Source organism: Vipera ursinii (assembly GCF_947247035.1).
Source record: "Vipera ursinii genome assembly, chromosome: 13".
In the NCBI taxonomy this organism is placed as follows: Eukaryota; Metazoa; Chordata; class Lepidosauria; order Squamata; family Viperidae; genus Vipera; species Vipera ursinii.
Window position 1 is genome coordinate 13,768,708 of NC_139526.1, and position 20,324 is coordinate 13,789,031.

Consider the following 20,324-nt stretch of genomic DNA (forward strand, 5'->3'; position numbering starts at 1 on the left):
AAGGGAGTCATTGGACATTACTGTTAGTTGAACCAATGGGAGGTGAAGCCAGCCCCCATGAACTTCATTAAGCTGTAGAAAAAGGTGGGTTAGAGCACCTAGAAGTGAATCTACGTGGTGTGCGGGATTCCAACTTTCAGAATCTTCAGTAAAAACCATACTAGCTGGAGAATTATGGGAGAGAGAATCCACACATCTGGATGGTGGCCAGCTTGAAGAAGGTTGGAATGAAATGGTCACAGGGGGCTAAAATTCTGAGCATAGAATTTCGACCAGAGGATTGCCAAGTTCCCTTCCTCTTAATATTTTCCAGGATGCTACTTGAAAGAGATCAGAGCTTGGAGAGGAAAAAGATAAAATAGGAAATGAAACGAATCAGAAACAAGAAGCAACAAGGATGTCTGAAAAGTCAAGACTCAAATCGGATGGAGTTGGGAGGTGAAAACGAATTTAATTGGGTCAGCGTTCTTCCAAACCTGACCATAATTTACGACCCCAACACTGCCTTTTAGGACAGAGGCTTTCTGTTAAAAGGACTTCTGTGATACTCAAGATACTCCGTGTAAAAAAAAAAATCATACCCGTGACAAACCAACTCTGGGTCAAGGTGTCCAGTGCAAGGAATCTCTTTGCTGTAGCCCAGAGAGTCTCACTTTAGCAGCCAGGCGAAAAGAGGAGGAAGAGGAGACAGTAAAACCAACGCATCTGAATGGGACACCCATTCTCACGTCCGTCTCGTCTTCTGTTTCTTGGCTTGCCTCTTGACGTCCTCAAGGCCTCCTGTATCGGCCCCCGCCTGACCAAGAGCATAGACCCCTTGGAGGCGACTGGTTAACTGAAGCAGCAAGGGAATCAACTGGAAGAACAAAAAACAGGCTACCGTTTTGGCCCCGGGAAAGGGAAATTCTACCCAAGAGATCAGCGTGACGCTATTTACACAAGTCATCAAACCACATTACAAAGCAGTGAGAAGCTTCTCCTGGTCCATCGAGCGTGCATTAGAACGTGCGTCCGTGGTGCTCTCTGAGCTTGGTTGTTTTCTCACAGACGTTTCTTGACCCAGCTAGGTAACATCCTCAGTGCGAGAAGAGGTAAGAAACAGAGAGCAAACTCCATTCCCTTCTAGCACTGAGGATGTCCCCTAGCTGGGTCAAGAAACGTCTGTGAGAAAAACCACCAAGCTCGGAGAGCACCAAGGAGCCCACAGTTCAACCCCAAGCTACAAATATTCTCTTCTATAGGTGCACTAACATGTAGTTGATGATTCAATCCATCTGGCCCCCTAGCTCAATAATCCCACTACACTTAAATAGACAAATCGTATATTCCTGGGGAGGCCACCCCAGCCAACCAGCAGGCCCACCATTAGGAAGGTCTCCACAAGGTCACCAATCTTCTCCATCCCAACTCTTGGGTGCGTGGTAAGCCACGAATGAAATCAAGGTTATTTTCCTACCATTGGCGCCCTCTATTAGGCGTTGGGTCCAGCCAGCCCCCACCACACTTTTTTTTTCCTCACCCCCTTATAAAGCTACCCAAGCTAGAGGCCATGATGGTTTAGTCCAGTGTTTCTTAGCCTCAGCAACGTCAAGAAGTGTGGACTTCAGCTCCACCCTTGCTGGCTGAGGAATTCTAGGACTTGGAAGTCCACACATTTTGGCGTTGCTGAGGTCGAGAAACACAAGACTTCGGCAACTTTCAAACAGCCCGTCTTCTGGATGGAAGTTTGGCAAAATAAATACATGCATTTAGAAGCACCGGGAAAGAAGTAGTATCGCACTCTTGAGAATTAGCTGGTGCCTCTGATTGGTCAAAGCAATGAAAGACAGTGATCCCAACCACAGTCCATCTATCCAAACCTCATTCCCAGCATCAACGCCTTTGTAGCTTGCTACAAAACGAAGGGAGGCCATTCATTGGGTCAACAAAAAATGGAAACAACTCAACCCAAAGCATAACCACAACTACACTGGCATCATTATAAAGAAATTCTCAATTACCTTATCGTGATTGTAGCCAGCTAACAAAAGTAGCAGTGTCAACGGGAGGGCGATGTAGGATCCTTGGGCAATATCCTGCTCTGGCAGTTTTCTCTGAAAAAGAAGATGCCTGTAGTTTTAGAATACTTTTGGTCATTAAGGGGCCCAGAGAAATCCACACCTTGCCAAGGGCAGTGGTGTTACGTTGTCCCGTAGAAATCAACGAAGACATTGTATTTGTCAGGTGCAAAGAATCAGGACCATCCGTTAAGGTACAGTTCAGAAGATGTATTGCTCAAGCCTACATACAAGAATCTACTCAACTGAAGTTCAATACTACATTAGCACCAGATAAGGGTCAACAGAATTCAAAAGAGGGTTAGTCTTTGTGGGAACGTAATGACTCTAGGCTGATGACAACCTTAATTCCACTCCCCCAGCTCTGCCTATCCTTCTCCTACAATACTGTTATCGACTTTCTTTGTCTGGATTCGCCATGGTTTGCTGTGAATAAATCTCCATTGGCTAGGTTCCTCTACCCCGGCGGCAAGGCACAGATCGTGGCTGCCAGCCCACCAGTGTATGCGACAAAGCGAGCCCACCCTGGTTTTATGCTGGGGGTGATTTCCACTTTGCTTTTTCTCTCTCTTTGCAGAACCTTACCATAGGATTAAATACCAAGGTGATGTGCTTGTGGTATCCGATGGTGGTGAATGAAACTTGAGGTAGGGTGTAGTCATACTGGGACTTGGACAGCGTGGAATCTAAAAGCACCATGTAATTCTAGCAGGAAAAGAACGAGAGATGGGATGGAGAAAGGAAAAAACAACAACAAAATAAAATCCTCTTTAACGGAAAAAAAGGACAACGAATGCTGAACCTTATTCTCCTTCTTTTTGCTTGGGTTCTTTTAAATCCTGAAAGCAGGCAGGCATCACTGCTGCAGCAGATTTTTAACATCATATCTACAGGTCACTAACATTTCCTCTATTTCTTTCCAAAATCCAGGATTACGATGGACAGCAATGGAAAAACTCTTTTAACTTTTCTGCAGCCGAAGGGGAAAAATACGTCCCGTATTGAGAAACCCTCATCCCAGGACTCCTAAGGACTCATCTCCCTTCAAGATGTTTTAAAAGACGGACCAAGTGAAAACAGAAGGAAACAATTCCTGTTCAGCAAGGTAAAGGTAAAGGTTCCCCCGCACATGCGTGCTAGTCTTTTCCGACTCTAGGGGCCGGTGCTCATCTCCGTTTCAAAGCCGAAGAGCCAGCGCTTGTCCGAGGACGTCTCCGTGGTCATGTGGCCGGCATGACTAGACGCCAAAAGCGCACGGAACGCTGTTACCTTCCCACCGTAGTGGTCCCTATTTTTCTACTTGCATTTTTTACGTGCTTTCGAACTGCTAGGTTGGCAGAAGCTGGGACGCGTAACAGGCGCTCACTCTGTTACGCGGCACTCGGGATTCGACCCGCCAAACTGCCGACCTTCTGATGACAAGCTCAGCGTCCTAACCCACTGAGCCACCGCGTCCCTGTTCAGCAAAGACAGCCCTATTTACCCAGTAACATTTCTTATAGATTTGTCTTTTTCTTTTAAAAAAAAATATACAAAAGAGATTACCTCTCCATCCCGCAGCAGAGGGGGGAAATGAAAGAATAAGGATTGGCCTAGTGAGACCGTGTGAACTGGATTGTCCAAGTTTTCACTCTTGTAAAGTTTCACCTGGGGGGGAGAAAAGAAAACACACAGGCACACAAATGATGGTTGTCGGTACACTTGAGAGGTGGGGGGGGTAGTCAAAAGCTAACCCTCACCTCAGCTGAACTGAGCATCAATATTAATTATTTCTGGTTGCAGATGGGCAAACTACGGGTAGTTCTCGACTTATGACTATAATGGAGCCCAACATTTCCGCTGCTAAGTAAGAGCTTTGCCCCATTCTACAACTTTTCACGCCACAATGATTTAAGTAGAATCACCGCAGTCGTCAAGCGAGCAACACGGTGGTGAAGTAAATCTGACTTCCCCATTGCCTTCGCTTCTCGAAAGGCTACAATGTGACCCCGGGACATTGCAGCCGTCGTAAATTCGTGCCAGTTGCCCAGCCTCTGAATTTTGATCACGAGACCGTGGGGATGCTGCAATGGTCATAAATGTGAAAAACAGTCGTAGGTCACTTTTTTTCATTGATATTGTCACTTTGAACAGTCACTAAATGAATGTTCTGTCCCAGCCCATGTGGGTCCTTGTTATGCTCACAAGGAGAAACCCCTCTTCCAATCAAGCAGGCAGGAACCACAGGAAAAACCCAAACCCCTTGTATTATTCACAAACCTGAGTCAATGTGCCAAGGCAAACAAACACAGTTCACAGAAACTTGATCCTCAACACGAACGGTTGCCTTCGGCAACCAACACCTCCCACACCCACCCTTTTATAATTCAGCCAAGGCATGGCTTCCTAATGCCTTCTCCTTTGCCTTTGAAGCCGCCCCATTGCATTCCTCTGTCCTACTCGCTTCTCTTGCCGGCGCTTTTGTGCATCCTGGATTTGTCCCAGCTGTGCTTCATCACTGTCCAACTCAGGCTCCCAGCACAGCTGTGTCTCAGCCTGAGCACAAGTAGAGGGGCCAGGCTCCTTGTCAGACTGTTAGTCTTAGAGCTCCTCAGAGCCTTCCTCTTTACACTGATGAGACTCCAGGCCCCTCCTCCTCCTCCTCTGATTCCCCAGACTCAGCTGCTGGGTCCACTGGCTGGCGAGGAACCACAACAATGAACTGTATTTGGATCTGGCATGGCTGTGCCAGCTGTAGCTATCAGCAGCTCCTTAAGAAACTTTTTTTTCCCCTCCAAGGCCCAGTAGCAATGAGCAGGTTTCGTGATCGGTCTCATGCTGCATCAGAAGCAGCAAATAGATAGATAATTTCTTTTATTCCCAGTTTAGTTCACTTTTTTCCTTCTGCACCCTGAGAAAACAAGACAAACCCACCCCTACTTACTCACCCACAAGGTAGGGAGGTACTCGGAAGGGGCGATCACGTTTCCGCTCAGATCGAATTGGTTAATTTGGCGAAAAGCAATGATGTTCACGTTGTCAATGTCATCGCTGCCGACCTACAATTTGGGAGGAGAAGCATGATGGGCGGAGAAGGGAAGACTCACGAGAAAAGGAATGCCATTCAGGTCAACCGCCGCATCAAATTTGCAGCTAAAAAAAAGGGATACTTAAAGCTCCTTGGTGTGCCGTGGGGGAAGAAGGTGAAGCGTGCAATTCTCTCAAGGAAGGAGCTTCAGAGCTCAAGGAGTCCCAAAGGGTTAAACGTCAAAACTGAAACATGGGAGTGCACACTCGGCTAAAGATAATCACCTCATTTAAAACGAAACTGGGTTAACGTCTCAATAAGTTCTCTCTCCTACCTCCCCGGGGAGAATTCTTATTTTGGAACTGGGTCATTTTACCAAACTAGGAAGGATGGAAGGCTGAGTCAACCTTGAGCTGGTCAGGATCAAACTCTTGGCAGTGGGCAGAGTTAGCCTGCAATACTGCATTCTAACCACTAGGCCACCATGGCTCTTGCAATAAAGCCATATACCTCTATTGGGAGGGGAGGATTGACAGCTGAGAAAAACCAGTGTGTTTTGGAATCTGGTCCGTGCTGGCATCTTCAAGGCCATTTTCCCTGAGAGTGGAATTCCACCAGCCCAAACACCTCAGCATTTCCCAAAACACCTTGGCGGTGCCGGATTGGCTGCACACACAATCAGGACAATGGGGAGGGAGAGGAAGGGCTGAGAGGACCAAGGGGGTTAGTTCTGGATTGATGTGCGGGAAACGTCAGATTCCGCCTGACTCTACTGCAATCGGCATCTCTTAGTAAAAGTGCCTTTTCACTTCAACCAAACGGAGTGGAGAGTTTGACTTTCTGAGGAGATCAGACCGGGGCAGGTCTGACAAACCCATCGTTCACTGTGAGGCGTTTTTGCCCCCCCCCCAAAATGGAAGTAAATGTAAATCTGTTTTTGGAGGGGTCTGTGGTAATTTGAGTGGTTGCTAAGAGACCGGTTGTAAGTTGAGGATGACCTGTAATTGTTCTGTGCCGTGCTTCTGGAACATTCGTTTGAACAATGATCATGATTTCATTCATTCATTCATTCATTCATTCATTCATTCATTCATTCTATAAAAAGGACAGAATTACCTGGATAGCAGAATACTGGGGCAGAGCTCTTTCGATGTGATCGTTGCCTTCGGCTTTCAGTTGGATGTGATACAGACAGGATGGCTTTTTATGCATAAAATTAAGAAAAACAAGGCAACTTAACATCCCAAGTGTGGTTAGGACACACGCAACTGCTTTCGCATCAACCCTGAGTTAACTGAATCACAAGGTGTGGAAGAAGACGTTAAGTAGCTGAATTCACCTGACACTAATCCATAAATCCACATTTTCTAATTAAAAGAGCTGAGTTTGCCCAACATATTATGGCTTATTATGCCATGAGTAAATTTAGGCTTTTGAGTTACAGCCCCGCTCAAAACCGCCAGTGGTTTAACTCAAACCCAACAGGAGATTGCACCAATTCTGCCATTTTTAAGAGACTCACCAGCAGACCTCGTAGCCGGAATCTCCCCTCTTCATCTGTGACCGTGTCTTCTCCATAGGTGTCACACTCCCCCTGCCCTACTGCTTCCACCGCAATCCCTTGCTCAGGTTCCCCGTTCAGAGAAGAAACGGTTCCGTAGCAACTGGAGAAAAAGGAGGAAGGTAAGGTTCAAGTAACACCCTTGAATTAAGACTTGGTGCGGTGGTGCAAGTGCTGGCCTAGAACTGGGAGACGGTGAGTTCCAGTCCAGCCTTAGGCATGAAAAACCAGCAGGGCAACCTTGAGCCAATCACCAGGACATGGCGAGTTCTAGTCCCGCCTTAGGCACGAAAGCCAGCTGACTTTGAACCAATCACCAGGACATGGCAAGTTCTAGTCCCGCCTTAGATGCAAAGCCAGGTGGGTGAGCTTGGGCCAAAGACCAGGAGACAGTGAGTTCTACTCCCGCCTTAGAAGCAAAGCCAGGTGGGTGTCCTTGGGCCAATCATCAGGAGATGGTGAGTTCTAGTCCTGTCTTAAGCATGAAAAACCGGCAGCGTGACCTTGGGCCAATCACCAGGAGACGGTGAGTTCTAGTCCCGCCTTACATGCAAAGCCAACTGGGTGACCTTGGGCCAATCACCAGGAGACGGTGAGTTCTAGTCCCACCTTAGGCATGAAAGCCAGGTGACTTTGAACCAATAACCAGAAGACGGTGAGTTCTACTCCCGCCTTAGATGCAAAGCCAACTGGGTGACCTTGGGCCAATCACCAGGAGATGGTGAGTTCTAGTCCCACCCTAGGCATGAAAGCCAGGTGACTTTGAACCAATAACCAGAAGACGGTGAGTTCTACTCCCGCCTTAGATGCAAAGCCAACTGGGTGACCTTGGGCCAATCACCAGGAGATGGTGAGTTCTAGTCCTGTCTTAAGCATTGACAGCCAAGTGGGAGACCTTGGCCAGTCACTCTCTCTGAACCCAACCCACCATACACAGTTGCTGTTGTGGGAAAAGAGTAGGAGGAAGAGTAGTAGGTATGTCTGCTGCTTTGAGTTACTTGAGCTTTATTGAAGTAATTAAGGATAAAAACTATAGTAACTAAAAACTGTCTAATGGAGACAGAAGTCTTCAAGGAGGGAATGGTGTCAAGCTCCCAGATATAAAGACAAACCAGGCCATTTGTGTCCCTTTATTTTGGAGGAAAAGCAGATGGGGAAGAAAGTCGAGTTTCAAAGAAAAAGTAAGGATGGTATTCAGAATTTACATTCAGGCGGATCTCAGCAACTTCGCCTCTCTTTTGACACTGCCTCTCGGAAGAGAAGACCTGGACCTCTTATCTCTACCATCCTCATATCCCTTGAAGAAAACCTCTTTACATTCTCAACTTCCTTGCTGTCTGGATCAGGGAATTCCACCAGACCCGACCCTGATTTTCCAGCCCTCACTAGCCCTGAAGCTCACATTTACTGACCTGTAAGCTGTACGGTGCCCAACAATGGCGATTTTAAGATTCTGGCCTTCCTGCACTTCGATCATCTGAGACGAGGGCTCAAAGCGAAATTCTTTCATCATGGGTTTGAAGTAGTACTGCCCAGGGCTCTGTGAAAGGAGACCCACTTGTTTACTATTATTCCCCCCACCCACCCCCTAACCTATTTACACCCAGAAAGGTGCTACAATTCAGTGAAAACCCCGATCCCAATGGTGCTTGTAAATCAAGGACCACCTTGATTGTAACCTCAAGAGTCACTAATGCTCTACTCCAGCCCACCTCAACTTGGGGCCGCCCAAACTGGACCACAGTTTCTCGCCATCCCCTGCCCCCCAAAATGTCTGACCGGCTGGAGGTGAGGACAGCGATGGGGCAATTTTTCTGCAGGAGAGGCAACTGGGTGCTTTTCCCCTTGGATGTTGTTGTTGTTGTTAGCTGCGAAGTCGTGTCCGACCCATCGCGACCCCATGGACAACGTTCCTCCAGGCCTTCCTGTCCTCTACCATCTTCTGGAGTCCATTTAAGCTCACGCCTACTGCTTCAGGGACTCCATCCAGCCACCTCATTCTTTGTCGTCCCCTTCTTCTCTTGCCCTCAATCTTTCCCAGCATTAGGCTCTTCTCCAGTGAGTCCTTCCTTCTCATTAAGTGGCCAAAGTATTTGAGCTTCAGCTTCAGGATCTGGCCTTCTAAAGAGCAGTCATGTTTGATCTCCTCTAGGACTGACCGGTTTGATCGCCTTGCAGTCCAAGGGACTGGCAGGTTCTCCAGCACCATAGTTCAAAGGCCTCCATTCTTTGGCGCTCGGCCTTTCTTATGATCCAACTTTCACTGCCATACATTGCAACTGGGAATTGGGTGACCTGGCCCCAAAGCTGTAAATTATAAAAGCCGTACCAGATTGGCGAACGTCAGCATGCCGTTGTCCTGAGTCAGGAGGTTAGAGCGAAATGTACCACCACTGAGCGAAAGGAGAACTCCTGCAAGGGGATGACCATCTTCAGATCTAATCTGTCCAAACGAAAAATGCAAGCAACATGCTATCAAGCTGGCTCAGTGCAACCTCAAGGGTCCAGATGAAAGGACTGATTTGACTTCTTGCAGGGGAGAGGGAAGAGAAGAAATGTAAGCGACCACATGTCTTCAAGCTGAACAATGGTCCACCCAACAGATCTCCTTCCACTCTAGGCGGTCCTAAAGTGACTCTAACAAGTCCTTGGAATGGTGAGCTCTTGTCTGGAGATCTTCAAATAGGACCCAACTTCTTTTCTGGCAAGGAAAAGCCAAGCTGAGACATGGCCTTCAGAATATTTGTAGGCCAGGGTTGAACTGCGGTGTCTTTGGTGCTCTCTGAGCTTGGTTGCTTTCTTGCGGATGTTTCGTGACCCAACGAGGTAGCATCATCGGTGCTAGCAACGGAGTGAGGCTTGTTCTCAAACTCCACTCCCTTCTCGGGTAGCACTAATGGTATTACTTAGTTTGGCAATGAAATGTCTGCAAGAAAACCACCAAGCTCAAGAGAGCACCAAAGACCCCTCAAAAAATGGCCTTCAATCGGGGCGCTCAATCTTCCCCAGGTCAACCAAAATCCAAACTAGGCAGGTTGAGGAAGAAAGCTAAACGTAAAATTGCTGTAGATTTAGATTTAAGAGAAAACTGTACTTCCTAGGTCAGGGGTGGGGGAACCTTGGCTCTTTCAAGACTTGTGGACTTCAACTCCCAGAATTCCTGAGCCAGCATCTCATCCTTCCAGATGAGATCATGGCTGGCTCAGGAATTCTGGGAGTTGAAGTCCACAAGTCATAAAAAGAGCCAAGGTGTCCCCCACCCCATGAGCCATGCTGGCTCAGGAATTCTGGGAGTTGAAGTCCTCAAGTCATAAAAGAGCCAAGGTGTCCCCCACCCCTGACCTAGATGAAGAAGTTTGCAAAGGAACCTGTCTGGCCCCAGACATCTGCTTGACACTAAAATTGTGGTCTGATCCCAATTGTGGTCGTAAATCAAGGACTACCTCTCAGACAGCATAGAATTCTTTACTGGTCAAGTGTGGTTGAACACACAAGGAATCTGTCTCTGGTGCATAGGCTCTCACTGTACATAAAAGCAGCAAGTGATAAATCATCACTTGTCCATTATTCCACCCCACCCCCCCTGCCCTGAAGACAGAACCCAAATTGTCAAGAAGCGGGGAGGGGGAGGGAGAAGAAAGGTTTTCCAGAACACCTGAAAAAGGTTTACCTCAAAAGTGACCCCAGCAAGAGCAAAAGCTTTGAAATTTCCAAGGGTCTCGTCCACCGCACTCAAAATGAAACCTTCTTTCTGAGCAGTTACGGTGTATTCCAGATCACTGTGAAGCGGTCCCACACTTTATTTGGGGAGGAGGGTTGGGGAGGAAGAAAGACGAAGCGGAGAATCTCAATTGACAAGTGAGGAACTGGCTATCCAACAACCCATCATAAGACAAGACAATTTCCCCCAAAGAAATGATGATGATAATAACAACAGCAACAATAATAATAATAATAAAGTTATGTATAGGCACGTTACTGTACCCTCAAATACCCACAACTCCTGTAAAGTTCAGTAAAATCTCAAATCAAGAACATGGAATAACAGAATTGGAAGGGACCTTGGAGGTCATCTAATCCAACCCCTTGCTCAGGCAGGAAACCCTACACCATTTCAGACAAATGGCTGTCCAGTCTCTTCTTAAAGACTTCCAGGGTTGGAGCGTTCACCGCTTCTGGAGGCAGGTTGTTCCACTGGTTAATTGTTCTCACTGTCAGGAAGTTTCTCCTTAGTTCCAGGTTGCTTCTCTCCTTGACTAGTTTCCATCCGTTGCTTCTAGTCCTGCCTTCAGGCGCTTTGGAGAATAGCTTGACTCCCTCTTCTTTGGGGCAGCTCCTGAGAGATCTGAGTCTTCCAGATGAGATCAGGCCTCATGATCTATACAAGCCAACTCATCTAAAGCAGCCTCCCCCAACCTTTTTGGGCACCAGGGACCGGTTCAGCGGAGAGAGGTTTTTCCTTGGCCCGGAGGAGGTGTGGTTGTGTGTGCTGCCTACATCCCACAGATGGGGCTCCACTGGTTTCCGAAAAACTGGTTTCTGGCATGCCATGGACCGCTGCCGGTCCATGGACCAGGGATTGGGGACTCCTGATCTAAAGGACACAGCTGGTAACGGTTGAAGGGAAGGAAGACCAACTAGTACCATCTATGAACATAGAATAATTGGCTTGGAAAGGACCTTAGAGGTCTTCTAGTCCAGAGGCCCCCAACCTTTTGGGCACCAGGGACTGGTTACATAGAGAGAGGGGTTTTTTTTGTGGACCGGAGGGTGCGTGGTTTTGTGTGTTGCCTGCATCTCGCAGATGGGGCTTTGCTAGTTTGTGTGGACCGGTTACTGGCATGCTGCGGCCCAGTACTGGTCCACGGACTGGGGGTTGGGGACCCCTGTTCTAGTCACAACTCCCTGGACTAGAATTTTACCTGTAGGAACCTTTGTCATCTGTGAAAACTGTAATCAGTGGGGAAGGCGCCCCTTTTTCAGAAATTATGATTTCAACCCCCTCCAATTCGGGATGAATTTGTCCTTCCAGGAAGAGACCCGCTTTGCCGTATATCTCTATCAGCTTCCCGGGACAGCTTTCTGGAACGAAGGAAAGGAGAAAAATGGTGAAGAAGTTGCCAAGATTTCGGCACTAACGGGAACGGGAAGGTAGGAATTACCAGCAACCCTGCAAGCTTCACCGCTATCAAAACACATTGGGAATTAATTGGGGAGGAGAAGGATGTTAGTTACCAATGAATGACCATTCAATTGCACCGTGTATCATCTAAGGCAGACATGTCAAACACAAGGCCCGGGGAGGGGGGCAGATCCGGCCCGCGAAGTGGTTTCATGCGGCCCGCAAAGCCATCCTGGAAACAGTGAGGGAACGGCCCCCACTGCCTTGGCCCTGGCCCAGAGACCCTCCTCCTGCCAGAGACCCTCAGATCTGTCGCACTCCTGCCCAGGCCCCCATAGGCACCCTTGATGCGAACGATGTAGAGCTGGCCACGCCCACCCAGAAAGCCATACGCACTCTAGCCACGCCCACCCAGTAGGCCACGCCCACCCTGGCCATACCCACCCGGCCCCCTGAGGGCAACCGCTATGCTGATGCGGCCCTCCATGAAATTGAGTTTGACACCCCTGATCTAAGGAGATACAACCATTTAACAGGTGAGACATTTTGATCCATGCACAGCACGTTGCATCAAAGATGGACAATTTAGTCCTCCACAAGTTGTTCTCACTCCACCTTCCAGGGTGTTTTTATTTTGTCTGAAAGGCTACAGAAGGTGAAAGATGTCACTTCCGAGTAGGTTAAGGTGGTCAATGGACAGTACGTGCGTTATCCGACGAGGGGAAAGCAACAGACATTGCTTGAGACAATGTGGCTGGATGGCGATGTTCTCTCCCATTTTAGAGAGATGTATCTGAGGGAACAAGTGGAGGAACAAGCTAGTTTGCAGGACGTCGTCCCCACTGTAGGAAAACCACCTCTCCAGTTATTGGTGCCCGGCATAAAGACTCAGGACCGCTCACTAAGTTCCACTTGCTGACTTATTGTTCACGCCTAGACACAAGAATCTAGTCAGGGTGCCACCGGTCAGAGAATGCCGGCTGGTGGCCCCCAGGGTGAGGGCCTTCTCTGTGGGCGCCCCGGCTTTATGGAATCAGCTGCCGGTTGAGCTCCGGATGGCACCCGATCTCCGCTCCTTCCGACGCGGTCTGAAGACCTATCTATTTGAACAAGCCGGCCTGGCCTGATGGGGGAGGTGTTGGGGTTTTTATTGTAGATTTTTATATTACTATCTATTGTTTTAGTTCGGGCTCCTATTTAATTCTTTTTTAATTTTTGTACTCTGTATTTTTATATGTGCCCTGTTCACCGCCCTGAGTCCTTCGGGAGAAGGGCGGTATACAAATATAATAAAATAAATAAATAAATAAATAAATAAAACTAATGATCAGCACTAAATTGGCACCAGGTAAGAGTCAGTGGAGGGGTTGGACTTAAGACTGTTTGTGGAAACGTAATGATTCTCAGCTTATTACTCGCTTGACTCCACCCCTAGGCTCTGCCTGCTCTTCTCTCCTACAATTGTTGAACTACAGTTCCGGCTGGCTTATGGAGAGCTTGGCCAAAGTAGCGGGATGCTGGGAGCTGTATAGTTGCAGGTGTAGGTAGAATATAGCCTGGATTCCCAGGAGGAAAGAGCTGCAAAGCAGAGGAACAAGAGACCGTGAAATTTAGATAAGTCTGGTTGGGAGGAAGAGAGTTAAGACGGCTCCTCCTTAGAAGTTCTCACGTATCTTTTAATGATTCAAGTAGTTTGCTTTAGTTTGGCAAGAATCTGTCTATCCGTGGAAAAACAATTGCATGAAGGAAGCTTCTTAGAAGTAATTTTGTCTTTCTTGGGTTTGGGGGACTGACACCGTTCATGTTAACTTCTGATCATTTTCTCAGCTTTCTAGATTATGTTTTTTCTGGATTCCCTCCTGTCCCACTTGGAGATGCCTGGAAAACACCGCAGAACGACTGCCAAGACTTACCGCCACTGACCACACTTTCGATGGAAGGAGGGTAGAAAAGAAGTTCTTTAGATGATGGTGTCACCGTGATTTTCTCCCCGGATCTAGAAATCACACAATAAAAGCGTTGGACCTTAAGACTATTTGGTCCGAAATTTACGGCGACTTGTTATACTGGTTTAGTCTAAACTGTCTTTCCAAGGCAAGTGGAAGGAACCACCTTCCAGCTGTTGCAGGGAAGTTCCTTCACAATCAACAGAGACTCTGAATGTAAGAGACCAGGAGTTCTAGTCCCACCTTTGCCATGAAAGCCAGCTGGGTGACTTTGGGCCAATCACCAGGAGACGGTGAGTTCTAGTCCCACTTTAGCCATGAAAGCCAGCTGGGTGACTTTGGGACAATCACCAGGAGACTGTGAGTTCCAGTCCTACCTTAGCCATGAAAGCCAGCTGAGTGACTTTGGGCCAATCACCTGGAGATGGTGAGTTCTAGTCCCACCTTAACCATGAAAGCCAGCTGAGTGACTTTGGGCCAATCACCAGGAGACTGTGAGTTCTAGTCCCACCTTAGCCATGAAAGCCAGCTGAGTGACTTTGGGCCAATCACCAGGAGACTGAGTTCTAGTCCCACTTTAGCCATGAAAGCCAGCTAGGTGACTTTGGGCCAATCACCAGGAGACTGTGAGTTTTAGTCCCACCTTAGCCATGAAAGCAGGTTGGGGGGCCTTGGGCTAGACATTCTCTCTCAGCCCAACTCATCTCACAGGGCTGTTGTAGTGAGGAAAACAGGAGGAGGAAGTTCTTTTGGAGGTCTTCCAATAGGTTACTTGTAAAAATAATAAAACACACAAAAGGGTTTTCTTCCAACCCAAGGTCAACGCACCTTGCCCAATAGGAAAAGTCATAGTAGAATGGCCCCAACAGCTCCTCCACCACTTCCTGCACTGGTGGCTTAGATCCTTCTTCATCTTGTCCCTTCTTCTCTCTCTCCTGCCGGCGAGCTTCTATTTCAGCCCGTTGCTGCTCCTGACGTAGCTCTTGTTGGGATTTCAATGGCCCAAGCACCAAATCAGGTTCACTGTCGATTGAAGACCTAGGAGAGGGGAATGCGGCCTTGTGAAAACCACTGCAGGTTCTTGTAATCCTAGAATTCAGCTATGTCGTTGAAAGACTAAATGGAACAATCATCCTAACCTAGCACACAAAGGATGTGCTTCCATCCCCATGTGAACCAGGAGGAACATACAACACATTCAATGTTCCGGTCACGTGCTACTTGAACTGTTTACCTAAAGATGTCAAGAACCCATCGTTTCTTCATTCAGAGCAAAGGAATCAATGCTGAGTTACTGTTGCTTCCCAATGAAGGAGCTCCTACTCCAACTTGGAGTATGGTCACCAGATTGAATATGGGGCACTCTGGACTACGGGGATCTTGTAACAAGCATACTACATGCTCTGGCAGAAGGACTTTGTAGACTTTCAAATATTGCTGCAACCCAGTTCCCAGAACCCATCATTATGCTGGTCAAATGTTCTTGGTGCCAATTCAGCAACCTCTGGAGAACTTCTGACATTCCTAGGTTCTATTAACTTCTATTAAATGAGAAAATAAGATTTGAAATCTAAGAGAGATAAAGATACCAGAATATAATACCAATTCCTCCATCCTGGTCTACGGGAGAACCAATACTTGGCCAAAGTTGAAAGACATTTCAAGGACAGCCTTCTGAAGGCCATCCGATTCTTACCGAATGGTAACCATCACATCCATTAGTTTGTCAGTGGTAATCGTTCCAAGCACGTGGTGACGAATTGCAGTCAGGGTCAGGATACTTGGAGCAGACCTGGATGAATAATCCAACCCAAAAAGTGGAATTTCAAGGTGAAAACTTACTCAACATTGGCTCACATCAGATTTTGGATACAAGAAATCATGACCTTATTGGCAGGAAGCTTTCTGAAACCCTTGCAGCTTAAGTGTGTCACAACAACAAATTTAGAAAAGAAAATACATTTCACTACAGTTGGGTTTCAAATCTAAGACTTACGGAAAGAGACTAGTAGTTTATCAAATTATTTCACAGTAAAGAAAACTCTTCCTGAAGTTGAGTCACATCACCTATCGTAAAGGAACCTTTGGAAATGGATGAGGTTTGGGGAACTCTCATAAAATGGCTACTACAGGGAGGCTCCGGCTTATCTACAAAATGGCAGCCTGGGTGGAGCTACGTGATTCACAAAATGGCTGCCAAGGTGAGCATGGCAACTCACAAAGGACCCATCTCCCACAAGGCAAGATGGCCTTCCCCCGTCTTCTGAAGATGAAACGTTTTAGGCCCCACAAAAAAAGCCCCACATCTTCCCACACATCAAATCAGCCCTCAAAACTGCTTCCCTTTGGAAGATTCCTGATGGACACCATCCAAAAATATTTCCCCGCCAACTATGCTTACGTGTCATAGGTGTAATATTCATGTTCGAATCGGTGGCAGGAGCGAGGCGTTACTTCATAGACACCTGGAGAGGATGAACAAACACTGCAATGGAACGCCTCGTATTTCAAAATAGTTCCAAGCCTGCAAGAAGCTGGCAAAGGAGTTTGACTCGTCCCAAAAATGGAGCACAGGTCAAGGCTGTAGGAAGGAAATTCTCCAGAGACTCTGCCTTAATTGGCCTGCTGTTAAGTCTGCCTGGGAACTTTTTTTTTCCAGCTTTCAAGGTTTATATTTTTACCTTAGCCTTTTCTTGAAATCCACACCGGTTCTTGAGTTTTGTCGACTACACAAAGACAGTCCAAACCACCATTTCCAAACTCTTTCAACCCACAGCTTCTTCTGCTGTTCTCCGATTATTAACTATGCCTTGTCCATCCAGAGACTGCATCAAACTATAGTTAATCTAATCCAGGTTTGCCCGGAAACCTGTACCAAGTTCCTATTTCTTTGAGGTTAAGAAAAACAGAGGTGTGCTCTGCCTTTGCTTCTTCTGGACCTCCACTCTTTTCTGCTCAGCTGTCATCTTAAATAAAAGTCATCAAGTCAACTTGCTTTTTCTCCGATCTGGTTCAGATATCACGTAAACCAGGGCTAGCTGCTGAATTAATCAGAAGTGGCCAGTTCTCACAACACACACACACACACACACACACACAAAGTCAAAATGTCACAAACCAAGCTGTGCTTTAGGAGCGTAATGCGTGCCTCTCATTTTTCTGACCATCGCTTGAAATATTTTATCTGCAAAAATATCTTCTCCTGTTCATCTATCTTTATTTCCAAAATAGGCTGCAAACAAGCATCTTTCATTTTCAACTTGTCCCCTAAGGATTCCTACCTGGCTTGGAGAGGCAGAACCTGTTCACACCTTTGGACAGGTTGTAAACACCAACATTTTCCGGTCCATTTCCATCTTGATAGAACTCCTAAAGAGCATTAAAATCCCAGTCAAAAGGTGGGAGAAATAAATAAGTTGAAGGCAAAAGCTTTCTAAGAAAACTAAAACACTCGTGTGCAAAGGGTCCTCGACTTACAGCTGAGCCCCAAATTTTTCTTGCTAAACAAAACATTTGTTAAGTGAATTTTGCCTTTTACGAGCTTCCTTGCCACGGCGTCATGTGAATCGTTGAATCTGTTAAGTTAGTTACATGGTTCTTAAGTGAATCGGGCTTCCCCAATTGGCTTTGCTTGGGGGGAGGTCGCAAAAGGGGCATCACATGATCCCGGGTCACGACACCTGTCATAAATGTGAGCCAGTTGCTAAGCATCTGAATTTTGATCATGTGACCAGAAGGATGCTGCGACAGGCGTTAATAAGTATGAAAAATGGTCATCAGTCACGGTTTTTTTCCAGGCTGTTGTAGCTTTGAGCCCTCACTAAATGAAATGTTGTAAGTCGAGAATTAGCTGTAATTCAGAATAACACCAACTTCATCCCATTGCATCAGCCCATCCCATCAGGTCAGGCAGAGTAGGCATGTTTGTGGACCCTGTCAGCTAACGAACACCGACTGGAGGGGTCTAGGAAGAACGCTCCCATCCTATAGAACACTGCTCACACACACCTCCGGAAGGTTAGGTAGGGCCCCCACGCTCCTGGCCTTCCGGAAAAGGTGTGAAAACATGGCTCTGCGGCCTTTTTTGGGGAGCATGGAAAAAGCTCACAGCCATGGGGCAGATTATCTGAAAGCTCCTCCTTAGTTAGAACAATTAGTCAGTGGGATGACTTGACTCCGAGAAGCTGTGGGTGCTCCAACACTGGAAGTTTTTAAGAAGAGGTTGGACAACCATTTGTCTGAAATGGTATAGGGCAGGGGTCTTCAAACTTGGCCTTTTTATGACTTGTGGACTTCAACTCCCAGAATTCCTCAGCCAGGCACGCTGGCTGAGGAATTCTGGGAGTTGAAGTCCACAAGTCATAAAAGGGCCAAGTTTGAAGACCCCTGGTATAGGGTTTCCTGCCTTAGCAGGGGGTTGGACTAGATGACCTCCAATGTCTATTCTATTCCATTCCATTCCATCCTACTTTATTCTATTCTATTCTATTCTATTGTTATTCTATTTTGTTATTCTATTCTACTATTCTATTTTACTCTACTATTCTATTCTACTATTTGATTCTTCTATTCTACTTTGTTATTCTATTATTCTATTCTATTCTATTCCTTATTCTATTCTATTCTATTCCATTCCATTCCTATTAACTTTTAATCCCTCCTTGCCATTTTAAATTGTAAGTTTTATATGCTCTTTTTATGTTTTAATATTTTTTACTTGCACGCCGCCAGAGTCCCTTTGTAAGGGGGATAAATGGTTACAAAAATGTAATATTTAATACAAAAATTTGATTGGATTACCTACCAAAGTGATGGCATGGGAAAGAGAACATCGTAGCATGTACCCCGTTTGACGAAATTCGATGCCCGATACGTCCTCTTCCACAACTTCCATCTCCAAGGATTTATTCTTCCAACACCAGTCGTCTTGGATAATGCTCACTTTAAATTATTATTTTTTTAAAAAAAAAAGGGGGGGGAGAGAAATCATGGAGAGGTTGCAAAGAGAAGCCTCACTAATCCATTTGGCTTCTAAGTAACCAACATTGCCTAAGCACGCACACTCGAAGACAAGCCATTTTAAAGAGAGGAATGCGAAGCTGGCAATAGCAAGAACACTTAGACTTATATACTGCTTCACAATGCCTTACAGCCCTCTCTAAGCGGTTTACAAAGTCAGCATATTGCACCCCCAACAATCTGGGTCCTCATTTTACTGACCTTGGAAAGACAGAAGGCTGAGTCAGCCTTAAGCCGGCCAGAATTGAACTCCTGGCAGCAGACAGAGTTAACCTGCAATACTGCATTCTAACCACCGCGCCGCCTCCAGCCGTATAAGCCCAATAACCCTGTTATTTTATTAAAACTGACACATTAATAAGAGCCTTGGTGGAGCAGTGGGCTAATGCCTCCTTAAGTAACACCAGCTGCCTGCAATTATTGCAGGTTCGAGTCCCACCAGGCTCAAGGTTGACTCAGCCTTCCCAGGTAGGTAAAATGAGGACCCAGATTGTTGGAGGCAATAAGCTGACTTTGTAATAATGCCGCTTGGGGGGGGAAGCCCTAATAAGCAGGCATATACATAGAATGAAGGCTATTGCTAAGCACATATGATTTGTGCTTAGATTGTAAGCCGCCCTGAGTCTTCGGAGAAGGGCGGGATATAAATGGGATTAAAATAAAAATAAAAAATAAATAAAACTGCTTTGGATTCAATCACGCACGTAATTTTTTTTGTCACACGCAAACAGCAACCTGCCAAATGAAGCAGCTGCTTTCATGAGCAGCCGAGAGAAGCTGCACTGCCGAACTCCCTTCAGATGCTATGCCAAACTGCTCGTCAGCCAAAGACAGAAATAAGCAGAAAGGGAATCCTGATATAAACAGTGTGCTGAAAAGAGGAAGGACGTGCCAGATACTTACTTTTGTATTTGCCCGGCAGGACATTTTCAAAGGTAAAAGCCAAAGAGGTTGACTTGGCTGCAAGTTGGAGGCTGCGTTTTTCTCCTGGCCGAAGGATGGACTGAAGGATCACCATCAATTCCCCGCAAGCATCTGCGGAAAGAGAATGTAGGAATGAGAACAGATGAGCCACAAAAATCTGGCAAGGTCAGGGGTAGGCAACCTTGGCTCTTTTATGACTCGTGGAGTTCCGCTCCCAGAATTCCTGAGCCAGCCATGCTGAGGGGAGAGAGGTTTCCAAGCTGAGCCACGCTGGCTCAGGAATTCTGGGAGTCCCAAGTCCACAAGTCATAAAAGAGCCGAGGTTGCCTACCCCTGGCCTAGGTTGCTTTATGACTCGTGGAGTTCCGCTCCCAGAATTCCTGAGCCAGCCATGCTAAGGGGAAAGAGAGAGGTTTCCAAGCTGAGCCACGCTGGCTCAGGAATTCTGGGAGTCCAAGTCCACAAGTCATAAAAGAGCCGAGGTTGCCTACCCCTGGCCTAGGTCGCTTTATGACTCGTGGACTTCGACTCCCAGAATTCCTGAGCCAGCCACACTGAGGGAAAAGGGAGATGTTTTCAAACTGAGCCACGCTGGCTCAGGAATTCTGGGAGTTGAAGTCCACGAATCATAAAAGAGCCAAGGTTGCCTACCCCTGGCCTAGGCCGCTTTATGACTTGTAGACTTCGA

General features: G+C 46.8%; 1 protein-coding gene across 1 annotated transcript in view; it reads right to left on the bottom strand.

The window, feature by feature from the left end:
- Nucleotides 1-431: 431 nt before the first annotated feature.
- LOC310646351 (BOS complex subunit NOMO3-like) overlaps nucleotides 432-20,324 on the bottom strand; it is a 37,214-nt gene continuing 17,321 nt past the window's right edge. The window contains exons 14-31 of the mRNA XM_083372743.1: nucleotides 19,616-19,747; nucleotides 18,498-18,634; nucleotides 16,975-17,062; nucleotides 16,095-16,158; nucleotides 15,390-15,485; nucleotides 14,522-14,731; nucleotides 13,661-13,743; nucleotides 11,548-11,707; nucleotides 10,296-10,422; nucleotides 8,955-9,068; nucleotides 8,038-8,165; nucleotides 6,587-6,728; nucleotides 6,181-6,264; nucleotides 4,985-5,095; nucleotides 3,603-3,704; nucleotides 2,643-2,762; nucleotides 2,001-2,093; nucleotides 432-856 (exon numbers count right to left, since the gene is read on the bottom strand). Of these exons, the coding sequence (XP_083228869.1) occupies nucleotides 725-856; nucleotides 2,001-2,093; nucleotides 2,643-2,762; nucleotides 3,603-3,704; nucleotides 4,985-5,095; nucleotides 6,181-6,264; nucleotides 6,587-6,728; nucleotides 8,038-8,165; nucleotides 8,955-9,068; nucleotides 10,296-10,422; nucleotides 11,548-11,707; nucleotides 13,661-13,743; nucleotides 14,522-14,731; nucleotides 15,390-15,485; nucleotides 16,095-16,158; nucleotides 16,975-17,062; nucleotides 18,498-18,634; nucleotides 19,616-19,747 (2,123 nt within the window). The 3' untranslated portion in view covers nucleotides 432-724. The remainder of the gene's footprint in view (nucleotides 857-2,000; nucleotides 2,094-2,642; nucleotides 2,763-3,602; nucleotides 3,705-4,984; nucleotides 5,096-6,180; nucleotides 6,265-6,586; nucleotides 6,729-8,037; nucleotides 8,166-8,954; nucleotides 9,069-10,295; nucleotides 10,423-11,547; nucleotides 11,708-13,660; nucleotides 13,744-14,521; nucleotides 14,732-15,389; nucleotides 15,486-16,094; nucleotides 16,159-16,974; nucleotides 17,063-18,497; nucleotides 18,635-19,615; nucleotides 19,748-20,324) is intronic.